Source organism: Nerophis ophidion, linkage group LG05 (genome assembly GCF_033978795.1).
Source record: "Nerophis ophidion isolate RoL-2023_Sa linkage group LG05, RoL_Noph_v1.0, whole genome shotgun sequence".
NCBI lineage: Eukaryota > Metazoa > Chordata > Actinopteri > Syngnathiformes > Syngnathidae > Nerophis > Nerophis ophidion.
This window is the reverse complement of record NC_084615.1, coordinates 17,677,766-17,699,831: the sequence shown is the minus strand read 5'-3', so window position 1 is coordinate 17,699,831 and position 22,066 is coordinate 17,677,766. Positions and strand designations below refer to the sequence as shown.

General features: G+C 43.2%; 2 protein-coding genes across 2 annotated transcripts in view; one reads left to right on the top strand and one right to left on the bottom strand.

Moving 5' to 3' along the window:
- Positions 1-22,066, top strand: part of mrpl11 (mitochondrial ribosomal protein L11) — a 165,336-nt gene that overhangs the window by 83,977 nt on the left and 59,293 nt on the right. The gene's annotated exons all lie outside the window — the stretch shown is intronic.
- On the bottom strand, positions 6,731-21,745 carry tmem265 (transmembrane protein 265). Its single transcript, XM_061900257.1, has 2 exons — positions 21,325-21,745; positions 6,731-8,154 (listed from the first exon to the last, which is right to left on the bottom strand). Exon 2 carries the CDS (start codon positions 8,150-8,152, stop codon positions 7,115-7,117), a length of 1,038 nt encoding a protein of 345 aa, XP_061756241.1. The 5' UTR covers positions 8,153-8,154; positions 21,325-21,745; the 3' UTR covers positions 6,731-7,114.

Sequence of the window (22,066 nt, the reverse complement as noted above, 5' to 3'; positions counted from 1 at the left end):
ATTGTTGTAAACGTGCTATATGAATACAGTTGCTTTGCCTTGCCTTACCTTGCCCTGCCCAGGGGCATGTCCGGCAGCGCGCGCACACAGAGTACTTACAAGCAGACAGTGTGTAGGTAGAAAAGGGAAAATGGACGCATTTTGGTGTAAAAAGTAAAGATAAAGGTGAAGTTATAACACTGAAACACCCTCAGGAAGAGGTGCTTTAAGACATGGCCAGCCAGCTAGCGGCTAACATCCATCCACAGTGTTTTAGCTACTTCTATATTACTAATCTTTGTCTTCATGGCGACTAATAACGTAAGTTTCTTACATGTACCATTATCACTGGAGGACGAGGAATAGCTAAACATGCTTCACTACACACTGTAGCTCACCGGCGTCACAATATAAACAAACACAATGGGTGGATCTACACTTAACATCCACTGTAATGATACCAAGTACAATAGCGTATTTAGTCGATACTGATTAGATCGATACTTTTTATTGTCGGGATCTGAGCCGAGGATGTAGTCGTGGCTTGTGCAGCCCTTTGAGACACTCGTTATTAAGGGCTATATAAATAAACTTTGAATGAATGAAGGATTGATCGTCACAAAATCTTTTTTCCTTTTAAAAAAAATATAATGTTTTTAAAGTCAGGAAATACGTCCCTGGACACATGAGGACTTTGAATATGATCAATGTATGATCCTGTAACTACTTGGTATCGGATGGATACCTAAATGTGTGGTATCATCCAAAACTAATATAAAGTATCAAACAAAATAATAGGTGTATAAATGACAAATTTTGTCACTGCATACGTCAGGAGACCAAATAGGAGTCTTTGTTTGTTTACTTACTACTAAAAGACGAAGTTGTTTAGTATGGTCAACATTTTATTTAAGGACTAAATTGCAATAATAAACATATGTTTCATTTACCTTAAAGGGGAACATTATCACAATTTCAAAAGGGTTAAAAACAATAAAAATCAGTTCCCAGTGGCTTGTTGTATTTTTTGAATTTTTTTCCAAAATTTTACCGGTCCCCGAATATCCCTAAAAAAAAAGCTTTAAAGTGCTTGATTTTTGCTATTTGCGATGCGACTATCCATTTCCCTGTGACGTCACACAGTGCTGCCATTGTAAACAAACAACGGTGAATAGCACAGCAAGATATAGCGACATTAGCTTGGATTCAGACTCGGATTTCAGCGACTTAAGCGATTTAACAGATTACGCATGTATTGAAACGGATGGTTGGAGTACGAAAGTATTGAAGAAGAAACTGAAGCTATTGAGCGAATAGCTATTGACGCTATTCATAGCCATACCATGGCCGAATAACTGCGTTAGCATCGCCGGTAAAATGTGCTGACCAAACGATCGGGATTTTCGCATCTTGTGACACTGGAGCAACTTAAATCCTTCGATTGGTAAATGTTTTTTTCGCATTAAATGTGGGTGGAAGGAAACGTAATATAGTTGCAAATCCATCTACAGGTTATCCATACACCTCTGTGCCATGTCTGCTTTAGCACCGCTGGTAAATAGCATGTTAGCATCCATTAGCGTAGCATGTTAGCATTGATTAGCTGGCAGTCAACATCAACAAAACTCACCTTTGTGAATTCGTTGACTTTATAGTTGCAAATGCATCTGCAGGTTTTCCATACATCTCTGTGCCATGTCTGTTTTAGCATCACCAGTAAATAGCATGTTAGCGTCGATTAGCGTAGCATGTTATCATCGATTAGCTGGCAGTCACGCCGCAACCAAATATGTCTGATTAGCACATAAGTCAACATCAACAAAACTCACCTTTGCGATTTCGTTGACTTTATCGTTGCAAATGCATCTGCAGGTTATCCATACATCTCTGTGTCATGTCTGTCATCGCCGGTAAAATGTGCAAACACTCCGGCACATTCAATGGGGGTCTGGCGGAAGACACTTTGGCATCTTCGGGCCAGTGGTGCAACTTGAATCCCTCCCTGTTGGTGTTGTTACACCCTCCGACAACACACCGACGAGGCATGATGTCTCCAAAGTTCCCGAAAATAGTTGAAAAAACGGAAAATAACAGAGCTGAGACCCAATGTTTACAATGTGTTGAAAATGAAAATGGCGGCTGTAATACCTCGGCGATGTCACGTTCTGACGTCATCGCAAAAAGAGCAATAAACAGAAAGGCGTTTAATTCGCCAAAATTCACCCATTTAGAGTTCGGAAATTGGTTAAAAAAACATATGGTCTTTTTTCTGCACCATCAAGCTATATATTGACGCTTACATAGGTCGGGTGATAATGTTCCCCTTTAAGATTTTTTTTTGTTAAAATAAAGACAATTCATTTTTTTTCTGGTCCCCTTTATTTAGAAAAGTATCAAAATGCATTTTGGTACCGGCACCAACATATTGGTATGGAAACACTACTTTGTTGATAGGATTGGAATAGAATACTCTTTTGTGTCGTGTTTTGGACAAAACGATTGTTCATGAACACAAAATATGCCACTGTAGTATCCTTGATCATATGTCACATCTCGGTATGACACTATATAAAAATGTCATATCACGGTTTTTTTCTGACCAAAATGATCAGGGTTATCATTTTCGCGATATTGTTGAATGTGTTGAAAAAGTACTCGTGCACACACCAACATGTTTGAATGTATTTTAAAGGCCTACTGAAATGAGATTTTCTTATCTAAACGGGGATAGCAGGTCCATTCTATGTGTCATACTTGATCATTTCGCGACATTGCCATATTTTTGCTGAAAGGATTTAGTAGAGAACATCCACGATAAAGTTCGCAACTTTTGGTCGCTAATAAAAAAGCCTTGCCTGTACCAGAAGTAGCAGACGATGTGCGCGTGACGTCACGGGTTGTATGGCTCCTCACATCTGAACATTCTTTATAATCATGGCCACCAGCAGCAAGAGCGATTCAGACCGAGAAAGCGACGATTTCCCCATTAGTTTGAGTGAGGATGAAAGATTCGTGGATGAGAATAGTGAGAGTGAAGGACTAGAAGAAAAAAAAAGGCGCTTGCAGTGGGAGCGATTCAGATTTTATTAGGATAATTCTTGAAAATCCCTTATCTGCTTATTGTGTTTCTAGTGTTTTAGTGAGATTATATGGTACCTGAAAGTCGGAGGGGTGTGGCCACGGGTGTGGTGACCGGTGTCTCCGGTGGGAGGAGGTAATAGTCCACAGCTGCAGGAGGACGCAAGCTCCGCTAATGTCTACGGTAAGAGCCGACTTATTACCACAATTTACTTACTGTAACCTGCCGGTTGACATGCGGTCAGGAACCATGTTTGCTTGACCGCTCTGTTTCATAGGAATCTTAAACAAGCTGTGTTTGTGTTGCTGAAGGCAGCTGCAGTGCACCGCTTCCCACCTACATCTTTCTTCTTTGACGTCCCCATTATTAATTGAACAAATTGCAAAAGATTCAGCAACACAGATGTCCAGAATATTGTGTAATTATGCGATTAAAGCAGACTATAGCTCGGGTCGGGCTGGAAAAAAATGTCCGCTACAACCTGCGACGTCAAACGCACGCGTCGTCATACCGCGACGTTTTCAACAGGATACTTTGCGGCAAATTTAAAATTGTAATTTAGTAAACTAAAAAGGCCGTATTGGCATGTGTTGCAATGTTAATATTTCATCATTGATATATAAACTATCAGACTGCGTGGTCGGTAGTAGTGGGTTTCAGTAGGCCTTTAAATAATCTAAATAATCCCGCCATTAGAAAACCCACTTGTTGTTACGCTTCACTGATAAGTTTTCTGGCTGGCGTTGTGGTGTCCTACTCTGTTCAACAGTCCTTGAATGCACCGTAAAGTCACCTCTGTGTCCTTTTGCTCTGAATATATATCCATCACTGTATTCAGAGCGCACAGATGGTCGAGTGGATGTGCATAATTGAATAGCCTACTGCTCAGACAGTGAAGTGTTTATACAAGTTTAGACTGGGGTATGTCATTCCCTAATGGGGAGAGAGACGTTAATGTCTCTTGTATTCATGCGAGTATTTAAAGGGGAACTGCACTTTTTGGGGGGGGAATTTTGCCCATCATTCACAATCCTTATGAGAGAGAGGACAAAAATGTTTTGTTTTTTTTTGCATTCGAGCATGTAAGTATCGGCTTATTCTAGATAGCTAGCAATGCAATTGTACTTTTAAATTACTTTAAAAATGCATTCAAAAACCGCCAACAATACATCATTTACGTTACGTTACCTGAATAATAACCAAGCAGTAGCAACGTTGTTATTGTAAGAGCGAACACTAAGAACTCTCTTTCTATCGTAGTACCACCTCGGTGTGCTACGGTATTAGCCGTAAAACCCAACTACGGCAAGAGATAAGCTAGCTTCTACAGTGCGTTTGAGTTTGTAATGCACAACGATGTGATAGAACACCAATCTGTACTGAGTGAAAAACATGAACAATAATATTACAGTATCTGTAAAGTATTATTTCATCTTTTGTTTGTTTGATTGAGAGTAAAGTGACTCACTCTTTGGTCCAGCTGGTCAGAAACATTTTTTTCTGTTTTTTTGGGGGGTATGCACTCCATTTATGTCGAAATAGCTTATCTCCAAATCCCACATGTGCAGTTTAGAGTCACTTGCACCTCACTGTGTCGGCTTTGGTCTGCTCCAACGTCTCACCCTACACTTTTTCTATAAGCAGCATCCTCCGTTTATTCAGACTCAAAAAGATAAGGTTGTGAATCCTCATTTGTCCGAAAATAGTCGTCCTTGTCTTCTGTTACCGAGTCTGCCATGATTAGAAAACAAAAAACATTTTTGTTTCTAGAAGTAGGAACACACAGTTGTTGCCAGATGTGGGCTGTGCGCTGCTATGGAAATGGAAATAAATGCGCCAAGGAATTAGTTCAGGTGATGATTAAAATGATGAAAATACAGGAAATATTGTACATATTGTTATGAAGGTGTCTGTTACTACAATATATATGTATATATATGTATATATATATATATATATATATATATATATATATATATACATACAAACCCCATTTCCATATGAGTTGGGAAATTGTTTTAGATGTAAATATAAACGGAATACAATGATTTGCAAATCCTTTTCAACCCATATTCAGTTGAATGCACTACAAAGACAAGATATTTATCAAACTCATAACATTTTTTTTTTTTTGCAAATATAATAATTAACTTAGAATTTCATGGCAAAGTAGTTGGGAAAGTGTATGTTCACCACTGTGTTACATCACCTTTTCTTTTAACAACACTCAATAAACATTTGGGAACTGAGGAAATTAATTGTTGAAGCTTTGAAAGTGGAATTCTTTCTCATTCTTGTTTTATGTAGAGCTTCAGTCGTTCAACAGTCCGGGGTCTCCGCTGTCGTATTTTACGCTTCATAATGCGCCACACATTTTCGATGGTAGACAGGTCTGGACTGCAGGCGGGCCAGGAAAGTACCCGCACTCTTTTTTTTACGAAGCCACGCTGTTGTAACAAGTGCTGAATGTGGCTTGGCATTGTCTTGCTGAAATAAGCAGGGGCTGCCATGAAAAAGACGGCGCTTAGATGGCAGCATATGTTTTTCCAAAACCTGTATGTACCTTTTAGCATCAATGGTGCCTTCACTGATGTGTAAGTTACCCATGCCTTGGGCACTAATGCACCCCCACCCCATCACAGATGCTGCCTTTTGAACTTTGCGTCGATAACAGTCTGGATGGTACGCTTCCCCTTTGGTCCGGATGACACCATGTCGAATATTTCCAAAAACAATTTGAAATGTGGACTCGTCAGACGACAGAACACTTTTCCACTTTGCATCAGTCCATATTAGATTATCTCGGGCCCAGAGAAGCCGGCTGCGTTTCTGGATGTTGTTGATAAATGGCTTTCGCTTTGCAAAGTAGAGCTTTAACTTGCACTTACAGATGTAGCGACAAACTGTATTTACTTACAGTGGTTTTCTGAATTGTTCCTGACCCCATGTGGTGATATCTATTAGAGATTGATGTCGGTTTTTGATACAGTGCCGTCTGAGGGACCGAAGGTCACGTTCATTCCATGATGGTTTCCGGCCATGCCGCTCACGTGGAGTGATTTCTCCAGATTCTCTGAACCTTTTGATGATATTGTGGACCATAGATGTTGAAATCCCTAAATTTCTTGCAATTGCACTTTGAGAAAAGTTGTTTTTAAACTGTTTGACTATTTGCTCACGCAGTTGTGGACAAAGGGGTGTACCTCGTCCCATCCTTTCTTGTGAAAGACTGAGCATTTTTTGGGAAGCTGTTTTTAAACCCAATCATGGCACCCACCTGTTCCCAATTAGCCTGCACACCTGTGGGATGTTCCAAATATGTGTTTGATGAACCATTCCTCAACTTTATCAGTATTTATTGCCACCTTTCCCAACGTCTTTGTCACGTGTTGCTGGCATCAAATTCTAAAGTCAGTTTGAACATCAAATATGTTGTCTTTGTAGCATATTCAACTGAATATGGGTTGAAAATGATTTGCAAATCATTGTATTTCGTTTATATTTATATATTACACAATTTCCCAACTGATATGGAAACGGGGTTTGTATTTGGGAATGTCCGGCGGGTCAGATTGAAAAGTTAACGGGGCCTTAATCTGCCCAGCTCTGCTATGGCACAGTCAAGCAATCACAGACAAGAAAACATTCCTCTCACTGACTCAGACAAAGAGACCATTTTGTTTCGCAATTTTAATACAAAGTGATTAGCAAAAAAACAGTTTCACAGTTTTCTCAGCCAAGAAGGATGTTTTTTTTAAATGGACAAATAATTTAATTGCAGCGGTATTCCCCCGTTCCTACACAATTACTTCCCCCAGATTGCTGTGAGATCAGTTTTGAAAAGGAATTAAAAACAGACAGACAGAACCACATACGTAAGACATTTAGACACACGTTCTTGGAAAAATCCAAAGTGTTTTGACCCGAGTCGACGCCCACCGACAAACGCAGTGACCCAATTGGTTCCTCGCGCGACCAAAAACAGTGCATACGTTTCACAGCATTGTGGGTTTTTCTGCGTTGGGTGTGCATAAGTGCGCGTACGGACGCGGGAGTCTAGAGTTCTTGGGAGATGAAAGACGGCGTCTCTGTGTGCCCCGGGCTGACATGGGAGAGCGTGTGGCTCGGAGGGCGAGACAGTGTGTGGTAGTGGGAGGAGGCGGCTTTCCCTTGAGACTGACCCTCTCCCTGCTCCGAGCTCTGGCTGGGCAGCGTCGACTCGGCGGGTCGGGCCCCGGCTTCTTCCCCGCCGCCGCCGCCGGGACCGCGCCCCTGCTTGTGTCTCTCCCAGGCTGAGCTCAGCTTCACGGCCAGCGCCAGGAGGTTCTTGCCCAGGAACACGGTGGAGACCCGTGAATCCCTGTACCACAGCATGCCCGCCCCCCTCAGGCCCAGGGTGAAGATGTTGATGGTGACCAAGCTCAGCCAAGGGTACAAGGCCTCCTTCCGTGGCCCCCTCGGTCCCGGGAGGCCCGTAGCCCCCAGTTCCGTGAGGGCTACGCACGGTAGCAACAATAGGAGGGCGTAGCAGTAAAAAAAGACCAGGCCCTCCGCCCAGATTGGCAGCTTTTGCTCCAGAGCCCCTCCTTGGGCCTCCCACAGGCCGGCTTGCAGATCTAGCACATCCAGGAGGTCCACCACTACCCACAGGAGCCGGCCCCGTACCTCCTGCTTTCTCCGCTGGGGGGTCATGTAGTCGGCCCCAGTGAGAATGAGGAACAGGGAGGGCAGGCATATGGACAGCAGGAGCGTCAGGACCTTCCTGGCCAGCGGGTCGGGCGGACGGCGCTCCTGCCTGTAGTTGTGGCACACGAAGAAGAGCTTGAGTTGTAGCAGGGACAGGAAGAGGAACCAGAGAGCGTTGGCAAAGCCCCGCTGCGACGAGCGCGCCTCGGACACCACCCCGGCCGAAACGAAGCGCAGCGCCAGCAGGAAGCCCAGGTCACCCAGCAGCACAGCCACGCACTGCCACACGCCGGGACCGGGCACCCCTCGGGACCCCAGCATGCTCTGCTCCAGCAGGTAGAGGTCCACCACCGCCATGGTGCTCACCGTGACCAGGGTGGATACGCACACCTGGGGCGTGGGCACCATGCCTGGAAAGAAATGAAAAGCGTTATTTCAACGTTCTTGTTGGTCTCCGGTCGGACGGCCACGGTCTGGGGAGAAAATATGTGTGGATCTCCTGACATCAGTGAGTCCGGCATGCAGCGGCAAGGCTAAATGAAAAACTCTTGCCTGTTGCTATGGTTCACATGAGTTCTTCATCTTTGTCACTGCTGTAAAGATGCATCGCAGAATAAAATCGTCTTCTTTTTCCACTAATGCCCTTTCATTACATGCCTCTAAGCGCTCTGGTGTTACTTGAACTGCTGTTTCACTTCCCCTTTATTCACACTGTATCTATTATTAATTACACGGGCTGGTGGCCTGTCTCCGCTTCATTATCTTGCTATTGTAGTCTACCATTTATAAAATATAATCCATCCATGTTCTTCCGCTTATCCGAGGTGGGGTCGCAGGGGCAGCAGCCTAAGCAGGGAAGCCCAGACTTCCCTCGCCCCAGCCACTTAGTCCAGCTCCTCCCGGGGGATTTGAGGCGTTCCCAGGCCAGCCGTGAGACATAGTCTTCCCAACGTGTCCTGGGTCTTCCCCGTAGCCTCCTATCAGTCGGACGTGCCCTAAACACCTCCCTAGGGAGGCGTTCGAGTGGCATCCTGACCAGATGCCCGAACCACTTCATCTGGCTCCTCTCCATGTGGAGGAGCAGTGACTTTACTCTGAGTTCCTCCCTGGTGACGATAGCTTCTCACCCTATCTCTAAGGGAGAGACCCGCCACCCGGCGGAGGAAATTCATTTTGGTTCTTGTCCTTTCGGTCATACCCCAAAGCTCATGACCATAGGTGAGGATGGGTAAATTGAGAGCTTTGCCTTCCGGCTCAGCTCCTTCTTTTCCACAACGGATCGATACAGCGTCCGCATTACTGAAGACGCTGCACCGATCCGCCTGTCCATCTCACCATCCACTCTTCCCTCACTCGTGAACAAGACTCCCAGGTACTTGAACTCCTCCACTTAGGGCAGGATCTCCTCCCCAACTTGGAAATGGCACTCCACCCTTTCCCGGGCGAGAACCATGGACTCGAACTTGGATGTGCTGATTCCCGTCCCAGTCGCTTCACACTCGGCTGCGAACCGATCCAGTGAGAGCTGAAGATCCTGGCCAGATGAAGCTATCAGGACCACATCTGCAAAAAGCAGAGACCTGTTCCTGCAGCCACCAAACCGGATCCCCTCAACGCCCTGACTGCGCCGAGAAATTCTGTCCCATAAAAGTTATGAACAGAATCAGTGACAAAGAACAGCCTTGGCTCAGTCCAACCCTCACAATCAGGGGCCTAGTGGTTAGAGTGTCCGCCCTGAGATCGGTAGGTTATGAGTTCAAACCTGGCCGAGTCATACCAAAGACTATAAAAATGGGAGTTGGCACTCAACATCAAGGGTTGGAATTGGGGTTTAAATCACCAAAAATTATTCCCGGGCGCGGCCACCGCTGCTGCCCACTGCTCCCCTCACCTCCCAGGGGGTGAACAAGGGTGATGGGTCAAATGCCGAGGACAAATATCACCACGTCTAGTGTGTGTGAGACAATCATTGGCCCTTTAACTTGACTTTAACAACAACGCCGGAAATGTGTCCCTTAAAAAACCGTCCGACCGGAACTCCTTAATAACTAAAGTTCCTGGGGGGAATAATGTAAACTCACTACACCGGTATGTTTTAGTGCTATCATGGTGAGTTTACTGACAGATATAAGTAAGAACTTTACACTACTTTATATTAGAAATGGCAACAGGGGAAGATGAATGCCACATAAGAAGGTAGAGAAAAAGAAAATGCTTATGACTACGGTGTTTCCACAGACTACAAAGGTGGATGCGCGCAAATTTTCAGTATTTATACAGATCCTAAATACAGATCAGCAGGTACCAGAAGGTAAAAAAAGTTTATTTTGCATAATATTGCAAAACAAAACGACAGATATGTCTTACCTTATACACACATCATAATAATACCTGTATGTTTATTTTGCCGAAAATCCATCAAGCGGCTTCATAGCTTACCGAAGTGGTTCCAAAAGTATTTTGACAGATTTTTACGCGCCGTGCGTTATGTTTTATAGTCTCAATTTAAAGTTTTAGTGTTGTTTACCGGCGTCATCCTGCAGTTTACACGTATCTCTTATGTGTTACTGCCATCTACTGGTCACACTTATCATTACACCATATACCAAATGAAATTGCTTCGAGGTCGGTAAGCACAAACAGAATCATGCCGTACATTAAGCACACCGGGTTATGTTGAGGTTTGGGAAAATGAAAGAATTTGAAGTACGCCTTATAGTCCAGAAAAAACGGTAATCTTTTTTTGGACTTTTTGTTGGTGAGGATTCTTGTTTGGACACCCTTCGATTCCATGTAGACCAGGGGTGTCCAAACTTTTTCCACAAAGGGCCGCACACTGAAAAACCAAAGCAAGTTGATATTTTTTCATTTTCAAAACCAATACAATATATATTTTTTTTCCTTCTTGGGGCTCCCTCAAGTTAGGTCTTAAGGACCCAGAAGGGTTTCAGTCTTAAACAAGGTTCAAAATAAGTCATATATTATTTTTTTCATAAAACCCTTGAATGGCTAATTCTACCTCATTATTTTTTTTTTTACTTTTTACGAGCTTTTTGTCGAAACCCTATTTTTGGAGGCAAAATACAAGATATACAATATTTTTCCCCAAAAGATTTTCAAAGTGAAATATTTAATGTGAAATTATTGGATCCCTAAATATCAATCAATCAATCAATGTTTACTTATATAGCCCTAAATCAGTAGTGTCTCAAAGGGCTGCACAAACCAATAGGTCAATAATTCATAGCGAAATTGATTAGAATTTTTTTTCTTTTTTTCTTTTAGCAAAGACAGTTATTAAATTCCACTAAAATCCTTGGAGATCCATAAGTGCCCGACTCATAAAAAGGTCATGCTTTTTTAATTTTTTTTAAATTTTTCATTCAACACTTACATCTCGATTTCAGCTTCAGATAATATATATTGTAATTGGTTTAGTATATTTTTAATAACAATCAATAGGATAATTAGTATAAGTATATAACTAGTATGGAAATATCTTTTTCAAATGTTCCTATTGTTCATGTTTTTATGTTTGTGGTACAGTTGTGATCAAAATTATTCAACCCCCACACAATTTTGGTGTTTTAGCAAGTTGGACATTTATTCCGTATTTTGTTTATAGTCATATCAAATAAAGATGTGTCAAATAGACAAATGCAACTTAAATTGTAACACTGTACTTTACAAAATACCAAAAAAGGACATTTTTCTTAATATCTCATTGACAAAATGATTCAAGCCCCTAGTTACATGCATCTTTAGTACTTAGTAGAACACCCTTTGGCAGTAATGACATCCTTCAAAGGTGATACATAAGCTTCTTGCAACCATCTACAGGTATTTAAGCCCATTCCTCTTGGGCAAAGGCCTCCAGTTCATTCATATTCTTGGGCTTGCATGCTGCAACTGCCTTCTTCAAGTCCCACCACAGCTTTTCTAGAGGATTTAGGTCTGGCGACTGTGAAGGCCACTCCAGAGTCTTCCAGCCCTTCTTCTGCAACCACTCGGATGTTGATTTGGAGGTATGCTCGGGATCCTTGTCCTGTTGGAAGGTCCAACGTCTCCCAAGCCTCAGCTTCGTCACTGACTCATGACATTTGCAGCTAATATATCCTGCTAGGAAATAGAATTCATAATGCCTTGAACGCGCTGGAGATTCCCGGTACCTGAGGCAGAAAAAACAGCCCCAGAGCATGATTGACCCCCCACCATGCTTAACAGTAGGCAAGGTGTTCTTCTCTTTGTAAGCTTCATTTTTTCTCCTCCAGACATAACGTTGATTCGTAGGCCCAAAGAGTTCCACTTTTGTCTCATCACTCCATAGAACAGTTTCCCAAAACCTTTGGGGTTTGTCCAGATGATTTTTGGCATACTGGAGTATATTTTCTTGTGCCTGGTAGTCAGAAGTGGGGTGCGCCTGGGAGTTCTGGCATGGAGGCCTTCATCTCGTAGTGCGCGCCTTATTGTCTGGGACGAAACCTGCGTTCCCCCCTCTGCAATGTCCTTTTGTAGTTCCTCAGCTGTTACCCGGGTTTTTTTTTACCACTGTACGCTTCAAATACCGAACAGCAGTTGCACACAGCATCCTCTTTCTACCACGCCCAGTTAAGGTTTCCACTGTGCCTTTAGCTTTAAACTTGCGAATTATGCTCCCAACTGTGTCTCTTGGAATGTGTAATGTCTTTGCTATTTTCTTATATCCATATCCTTTCTTATAAAGAGAAATTACCTTCTCTCTTGACTTCTTTGACCACTCCCTGGACTTCACCATGTTGCAAATACACCATTGACCATCTACAAGAAGCTGAGCGTCACAGTCTTTTTCAATCAGTTTAATTGTTGCTCGTTATGGTTCTAATCACATCTACAGGTGTTTTCAACACCTGATTGAAAAGATCTTATTCAAATTCTGTTCTTAAGAGTTATCTTCAAGGGGTTGAATAATTTTGTCAATGAGATATTAAGAAAAATTTCCTTTTTTGGTATTTTGTAAAATACAGTGTTACAATTTAAGTTGCATTTGTCTATTTGATACATCTTTATTTGATATGACTATAAACAAAATATGGAATAAATGTCCAACTTGCTAAAACACCAAAATTGTGTGGGGGTTGAATAATTTTGATCACAACTGTATTTAAGTTCCTTTTTGTCCTTAAATCAATCAATCAATTTATAGCAACATTGATTTTGATTCATTATTATTTTTTGAGGGCTTCACGGTGGCAGAGGGGTTAGTGCGTCTGCCTCACAATACGAAGTTCCTGCAGTCCTGGGTTCAAATCCAGGCTCGGGATCTTTCTGTGTGGAGTTTGCATGTTCTCCCCGTGAATGCATGGGTTCCCTCCGGGTACTCCGGCTTCCTCCCACTTCCAAAAACATGCACCTGGGGATAGGTTGATTGGCAACACTAAATTGGCCCTAGTGTGTGAATGTGAGTGTGAATGTTGTCTGTCTGTGTTGGCCCTGCGATGAGGTGGCGACTTGTCCAGGGTGTACCCTGCCTTCCGCCCGATTGTAGCTGAGATAGGCGCCAGCGCCCCCCGCGACCCCGAAAGGGAATAAGCGGTAGAAAATGGATGGATGGATTATTTTTTGAGAAATAATTTAAAAAATGGTGTTATTGGAGTCAACAATGCAACTTTTTCTCATTGCATTTCACCATTTTGCTTTTTTATTGCACGTTTTAATGTTTAAAAAAAAAATATATATATATATATATATATATATATATATATATTTTAGTGTTTTTAGAATGATATGCTGCGAGCCGCAAATGGCCCCGGGGCCACACTTTGGACACCCCTGATGTAGACAGTATTTGATGTGGCTTCTTCTTGCAGCTCATCAGTCAGGCACAGTATAAACTTCAGTATTGATCCCAGAATGAGCAATGGTCATTGACTTTCCAGCGCATTCCAACGGACGTCTCTTTATGGTGTGGCAGGACGCAGACCGCCGGCCGGTCCCCGGGGATGTTAACCCTCGGTGCGGGTCGATGACATTATAATAGCAAATCATTACCATCTCGGGTGGATAGTAATGGTGACAGTTAGGCGTGGTAGAAGCGATGCACTGTCGGCAGCCCCTCAGTAACGACTGCCTGGGAAACATGAGTATTGATATTTTTCCAACGGCAGATGCTCCACCTCCCTGCCCGAGGCACTCTGAGCCATTTTTCATTCTCCCTCCATCGACGCTGAGCATTTCTGCTTTTGTATGTGCCATCACATACTGCGTGCGCTGCTGTATTGCTGCTATTTTCCTGCCTGCGTGCACTTATTTATTTGGAGTTTGTTGGTTATTAGGATTGCATGAAATCGACCAATGTTTTTTAACCTTAAAACAGTGTTTTTCCACCACTTTGAGATACAGTCTGGTGTGCCGTGGGAGATTATCTAAATTCATATACAAACCCCGTTTCCATAGGAGTTGGGAAATTGTGTTAGATGTAAATATAAACGCAATACAATGATTTGCAAATCCTTTTCAACCCATATTCAGTTGAAGGCACTACAAAGACAAGATATTTGATGTTCAAACTCATAAACGTGATTTTTTTAGCAAATCATAATTAACTTAGAATTTCATGGCTGAAACACGTGCCAAAGTAATTGGGAAAGGGCATGTTCACCACTGTGTTTACTTTTAACAACACTCAATAAACGTTTGGGAACTGAGGAAACTAATTGTTGAAGCTTTGAAAGTGGAATTCTTTCCCATTCTTGTTTTATCAATCAATCAATCAATGTTTACTTATATAGCCCTAAATCACTAGTGTCTCAAAGGGCTGCACAAACCACAACACAAACCACTACGACATCCTCGGTAGGCCCACATAAGGGCAAGGAAAACTCACATTATGTAGAGCTTCAGTCGTCCAACAGTCCGGGGTCTCCGCTGTCGTATTGCGCCACACATTTTCGATGGGAGACAGGTCTGGACAGAAAAGTACCCGCACTCTTTTTTTTTTTACGAAGCCACGCTGTTGTAACACATGCTGAATGTGGCTTGGCATTGTCTTGCTGAAATAAGCAGGGGCGTCCATGAAAAAGACGGCGCATATGTTGCTCCAAAACCTGTATGTACCTTTCAGCATTTATGGTGCCTTCACTGATGTGTAAGTTACCCATGCCTTAGGCACTAATGCACACCCATACCATCACAGATGCTGGCTTTTGAACTTTGCGTCGATAACAGTCTGGATGGTTCGCTTTCCACTTTGCTACGAATGATACTAGGTCGAATATTTCCAAAAACAATTTTCTGTGGTCTGACTCATCAGACCACAGAACACTTTTCCACTTTGCATCAGTCCATCTTAGATAAGCTTGGGCCCAGCGAAGCCAGCAGCGTTTCTGGGTGTTGTTGATAAATGCCTTTCGCTTTGCATAGTAGAGTTTTAACTTGCACTTACAGATGTAGCGACCGACTATAGTTACTGACAGTGGTTTTCTGAAGTGTCCCTGAGCGCATGTGGTGATATCCTTTACACGCCGATGTCGGTTTTTGATGCAGTACTGCCTGAGGGATCAAAGGTCCGTAATATCATCACTTACATGCAGTGGTTTCTCCAGATTCTCTGAACCTTTTGATGATTTTACTTACCGTAGATGGTAAAATCCCTAAATTCCTTGCAATAGCTCATTGAGAAATGTTGTTCTAAAACTGTTCGACAATCTGCTTACAAAGTGGTGACCTTCGCCCCATCCTTGTTTGTGAATTACTTAGCATTTCATGGAAGCTGCTTTTATACCCAATCATGGCACCCACCTGTTCACAATTAGCCTGCACACCTGTGGGATGTTCCAAATAAGTGTTTTATGAGCATGCCTCAACTTTATCAGTATTTATTGCCACCTTTCCCAATTTCTTTGTCACGTGTTGCTGGCATCAAATTCTAAAGTTAATGATTTTTTGCAAGCAAAAAAAAGTTTATGAGTTTGAACATCAAATATGTTGTCTTTGTAGCATATTCAACTGAATAAGGGTTGAAAATGATTTGCAAATTATTGTACTCCGTTTATATTTACATCTAACACAATTTCCCACTTATATGGAAACGGGGTTTGTAGATGATCTTGGGCCCAGCGAAGCTAGCAGCGTTTCTGGGTGTTGTTGATAAATGGTTTTCGCTTTGCATAGTAGAGCTTTAACTTGCACTTACATATGTAGCGAAAAACTGTAGTTACTGATAGTGGTTTTGTGAAGTGTCCCTGAGCCCATGTGGTGATACCCATTACACGCTGATGTCCCTTTTTGATGCAGTACTGCCTGAAGGATCTAAGGTGCGTAATATCATGGCTTACGTGCAGTGATTTCTCCAGATTCTCTGAACATTTTGATGATATTACGGAGCGTAGATGGTAAAATCCCTAAATTCCTTGCAATAACTGGTTGAGAAATTTTGTTCTTAAACAATTCGCTCAGGTATTTGTTGACAAAAGTGGTGACCCTCACCCCGTTCCTTGTTATGAAAGCTGCTATTATACCCAGGCATGGCACCCACCTGTTCCCAATTAGCGTGTTCACCTGTGCGATGTTCCAAATAAGTGTTTGATGAGCATTCCTCCACTTTCTCACAATTTTTTGCCCCTTTTTTGAAACACGTTGCAGACATCAAAGTCCAAATGAGCTCATATTTGCAAAAAATAAAATTAAGTTTTCCAGTTTAAATGTTAAAGGCCTACTGAAATGAGATGTTCTTATTTAAACGGGGATAGCAGGTCCATTCTATGTGTCATACTTGATCATTTTGCGATATTGCCATATTTTTGCTGAAAGGATTTAGTAGAGAACATCGATGATAAAGTTCGCAACTTTTGGTGCTGATAAAAAAGCCTTGCCTGTACCGGAAGCAGCAGACGCTGACGTCACAAGGGTGAGTGCTCCTCACGTCTTCACATTGTTTATAATGGGAGCCTCCAGCGGCAAGAGCTATTCGGACCGAGAAAACGACAATTTGCTGATCCGCCTCCGCTTGGGATGGTTTCCTGCTGGCTCCGCTGTGGACGAGACTCTCGCTGCTATGCTGGTTCCGCTTTGGACTGGACTCTCGCGGCTGTGTTGGATCCATTATGGATTGAACTTTCACAGTATCATGTTAGACCCGCTCGACATCCATTGCTTTCGTCCTCTCCAAGCTTCTCATAGTCATCATTGTAACCGACGTCCCACTGGGTGTGAGTTTTCCTTGCCCTTATGTGGGCCTACCGAGGACGTCGTAGTGGTTTGTGTTGTGGTTTGTGCAGCCCTTTGAGACACTAGTGATTTAGGGCTATATAAGTAAACATTGATTGATTGAATTTCCCCATTAATTTGAGCGAGGATGAAAGATTCGTGGATAATGATATTGATAGCGAAGGACTAGAAAAAATAATAATAATAAAACAAAATTAAAAGCGACCGCTCCGGGCGGCGACAGTGTGAGCATTTCAGATGTAATTAGACACATTTACTAGGATAATTCTGGAAGATCCCCTATCTGCTTATTGTTTGAATAGTGTTTTAGTGAGATTGTAAAGACATACCTTGAGGTCGGACGGCTGCGGTGAACACGCAGTGTCTCAGAGCGAAGCCGAGCAGCCAAGCTCACAGCTGCCTTTTAAACAGCTACTGAAGGAGGACGAATAATCTAATGATGTCTCCGGTAAGATATATATCACAATTTTCCCATCCAAAAACCTGCTGGTTGACGTAGAGAAACATGTTCGCTTGACTGCTTTGTGTTAAAAACAAAGAAACACCGGCTGTGTCTCGGTGCTAAAGACAGCTGCAATACACCGCTTTCCACCAACAGCTTTCTTCTTTGATGTCTCCATTATTAATTGAACAAATTGCAAAAGATTCAGCAACACAGATGTCCAAATTACTGCGTAATTATGCGATGAAAAGATACGACTTTTAGCTGTAAGTGGTGCTGAGCTAATATTTCTTGAAAGTCCGTGAAGTCACGCGTCATTCCGCGACGTTTTCAACAATCAACTCCGCGGGAAATTTAAAATTGCAATTTAGTAAACTAAAAAGGCCGTATTGGCATGTGTTGCAATGTTAATATTTCATCATTGATATATAAACTATCAGACTACGTGGTAGGTAGTAGTGGGTTTCAGTAGGCCTTTAAGTATCTTGTCGATTGAATATAATTTGAAAAGGATTTGCAAATCATTGTATTCTGTTTTTATTTACCATTTACACAACGTGCCAGCTTCACTGCTTCTGTGTTTTGTATATGTGACATTGTTATTGATGGTAAAACAAATTGACAGAAGTAACAGAGACTTGGGGCGGTTTAGCTCGGTTGGTAGAGTGGCTGTGCCAGCAACTTGAAGCTTGCAGGTTCGATTCCCGCTTCCGCCATCCTAGTCATTGCCGTTGTGTCATTGGGCAAAAAACTTTACTCAACTGCTCCCAGTGCCATCCACACTGGTTTAACTTAGATATTGGGTTTCACTATGTAAAGCGCTTTGAGTCACTAGAGAAAAAGCGCTATATAAATATAATTCACTTCACTTCACTTTGCACATGTGTGGACTGATGGAGGCTTCCAGAATTAGTTGGGTAGTGACAGAACAGGAGGGGGGAAAAAAGGTTTCATAGGTGTGAAGTTGAGCATATGTCTCAAAATGAAAGTTTAATAGGCCTCTTGGCTTGCGGCCTAATCAAGTGTTCCTGCATGATGGTAATAGTTCCCAAACACGACTGAAAGAGAGACGTGAAGGCTCTTCTGGAGTGGATGCATGCGTATAAATCCATCACAGAGGTCTGGAGCTGATGAATCCAAGCCAGCAGACTGGAATCTGCTCCCAGGCCTGGTGGGCGGACATGTGCGGATTCATCTCCAAGCCCTTTGTTTCATCACCCTATAAAACTTGATTACGGCCGGCCTAAAATTGGATGAATTCCTCATTTCCCCCTCCGGGCTAGCAAACCCCGATAATCTGCAAGATGGCAGCGGGAAGTTTTACAGCCTTTTGTGTGTGTGTGTGTGTGTGTGTGTGTGTGTGTGTGTGTGTGTGTGTGTGTGTGTGTGTGTGTGCAGCCTCTTTAGTCATTCCACCTGCACATGGAGTCTTCCCCTGCATGACCGCTCCCGTTTGTGTCAGCACGCCATCTGCAATTTGTTGTTGTTGTTGTTGTGTAGTGAGTGAGTGGGGGGGAGGGGGGTGTGACGGCCCACACGTCCACCCGGCCCATCGATCACGGGCCGATTCATCACACGCCTCCTCCCTGTCTGCCAGGTGACAGTGTTGTTGACAAGGTGAGGCAACCAATTTGGCTTTAAGCGTGAGTAATGGCACACAGCAAGTGTGCAGGGGGAAATGATTGTTCCTCCATAAACATGTGCGTGGTTTCTCTTACCTACCACCAAGGACAATAATCTCCATTTCTGCTCTTTGTTGGAGAAAAACTACCCGCCCGTCAAATGGATCCACTGGAGATTGTGGGACACTTGCATTGCTTACAGGGCGGTATGGCTCGGTTGGTAGAGCAGCCATGCCAGCGACTTCAGGGTTCCAGGTAGGGCTGGGCGATATATGGAATATACTCGATATATTGCGAGTTTGTCTCTGTGCAATATACAAACCCTGTTTCCATATGAGTTGGGAAATTGTGTTCGATGTAAATATAAACGGAATACAATGATTTGCAAATCCTTTTCAACCCATATTCAGTTGAATGCACTACAAAGACAAGATATTTGATGTTCAAACTCTTAAACTTATTTTTTTTTTTTGCAAATAATAATCAACTTATAATTTCATGGGTGCAACACGTGCCAAAGTAGTTGGGAAAGGGCATGTTCACCACTGTGTTACATCACCGTTTCTTTTAACAACACTCAATGAACGTTTGGGAACTGAGGAAACTAATTGTTGAATTTTTGAAAGTGGAATTCTTTCCCATTCTTGTTTTATGTAGAGCTTCTGTCGTTCAACAGTCCGGGGTCTCCGCTGTCGTATTTTACGCTTCATAATGCGCCACACATTTTCCATGGGAGACAGGTCTGGACTCCAGGCGGGCCAGGAAAGCAACCGCACTCTTTTTTTTACGAAGCCACGCTTTTGTAACACGTGCTGGATGTGGCTTGGCATTGTCTTGCTGAAATAAGCAGGGGCGTCCATGAAAAAGACGGCGCTTAGATGGCAGCATATGTTGTTCCAAAACTTGTATGTACCTTTCAGCATTAATGGTGCCTTCACAGATGTGTAAGTTACTCATGCATTGGGCGGCATGGCGTAGTGGGTAGAGCCAGAAACCTGAGGGTTGCAGGTTCGCTCCCCGCCTATTGACATCCAAGTCGCTGCCGGACACTTCAACCTTGTCCTCCGGTGCCACTCACACTGGTGAATGAATGATGAATGATAGGTGGTGGTCGGAGGGGCCGTAGGTGCAAACTGGCAGCCACGCTTCTGTCAGTCTAGCCCAGGGCAGCTGTGGCTACAGATGTAGCTTACCACCACCAGGTGTGAATGAATGATGGGTTCCTACTTCTCTGTGAGCGTTTTGAGTATCTAATAATAGAAAAGCGTGATTTAAATCTAATCCATTATTTTTATTATTATTATTATTATTATTACTAATGCGCCCCCATACCATCACAGATCCTGGTTTTGAACTTTGCGTCGATAACAGTCTGGATGGTTTGCTTCCCCTTTGGTCCGGATGACATAAATAATAATAATAATGGATTAGATTTATATCGCGCTTTGTTTAAGAACGTTGTTCTTAAACTGTTTGACTATTTGTTCACGCAGTTGTGCACAAAGGGGTGTACCTTGCCCCATCCTTTCTTGTGAAAGACTGAGCATTCTTTGGGAAGCTGTTTTTATACCCACCTGTTCCCAATTAGCCTGCACACCTGTGGGATGTTCCAAATAAGTGTTTGATGAGCATTCCTCAACTTTATTAGTATTTATTGCCACCATTCCCAGCTTCTTTGCCACGTATTGCTGGCATCAAATTCTAAAGTTAATGATTAGTAGCTGAGATAGGCGCCAGCGCCCCCCGCGTTCCCAAAGGGAATAAGCGGTAGAAAATGGATGGATTGATTCCGTTTATATTTACATCTAACACAATTTCCCAACTCATATGGAAACGGGGTTTGTACATAAATAAGGTCGATCCCCCGGACTTGTTCATTTAAAAAGTAGCTGGCCTGCAGAAGAAGTGTGCACACCCCTGCTTTGCAAACACGCAGCGCCCACTAGTGGTGTGACATGCTCATTACAGTTGCATGCGAAACTTGCAAAGAAATAACTTTAAATTATTTCCATTCTTATGTGCATAATTTGATACTAATCCAAATTTAATCATGCATGGCAGAACCACGTTGTTTGTGTGTGTGTGCACAATTGCAGCATCCCGCAGATGCTGCAATTGTGGCGAGACAGAGGGCGATCATCTCTTCCGTGTAAAAGAAAGTAAACATCTGTTGGCGTGTCGTGGGGGAGTCACGCTTGTTTGCATTTAAACGTCTCCCCACATTTAACGATCCTTATCTCCGAGACACCTGTTTCCCACGCGCCCCATTAGGCCAACACAGTCGATAGTGAAAGTGAAAGAGATTTAGTTACCCGGACCATTCGTCTCCGCACCCCCGGGTGCTCCAGCGAGGCTCCGGGCGTGATTTACTGCAGCCTGCGTGGGTCCGAGTGTCTGGGACACATAAAGTGCCTCTTTTTTGTTTGTTTTTTATGGTCGCTGATGGAGTCTCACGGCGCGTGGAAAGGAGCGCGGGGGAGTTTATGCAACGGCAAAAAAAAAAAAGATCAAGCAGACATCCTCCGGTGCATCGCTGATGTCTCCGCGGGATCCGAGCACCCCGCCGCAGTGTGGGCAGCCTCCGCGGTCGCCCCCCCCGGCCAGGCGAGGCGAGGAAGGTCCGAAGTGGAGCGGAAGCGCCGCGGCGATGCGCAACGCCTCCAAAAGTGGCGACGCGAGTTTGTCAGTGCTGGGATGTTCATTTGTAGGCAGGTGACGTGCGGCTCCACGGACCTCCCACCCTCCCCAGCTGTGGGGAGTTGACACGGAGGATCCTGTGGATGGTTTAGCTGCTAATTGATTGCCAATGTAATCCTGGCGTGGACACTTTTTTTTCTCCTTTGTGGCAAAATTGACTTAAAAAAAAAATTAAAAAAAGTTAGCACGCTAATGTTAGCATGTTTCAAGTGCTAGTTAAATATGACCAGGGTGTTTGGATTTAAAATTGGCACAAAAAAATTAGCAGTTAGCATGTTTCAAGTGCCAAATTACATATAACTAAGGTGTTTTGATGCTAAATTGGCCCAAAAAATCAAAAATAAGTTAGCATGCTAA

What these genes read in the sequence shown, in the direction of transcription:
- tmem265 (XM_061900257.1), bottom strand. Translation starts at nt 8,152, where the DNA reads ATGGTGCCCACGCCCCAGGTGTGCGTATCCACCCTGGTCACGGTGAGC.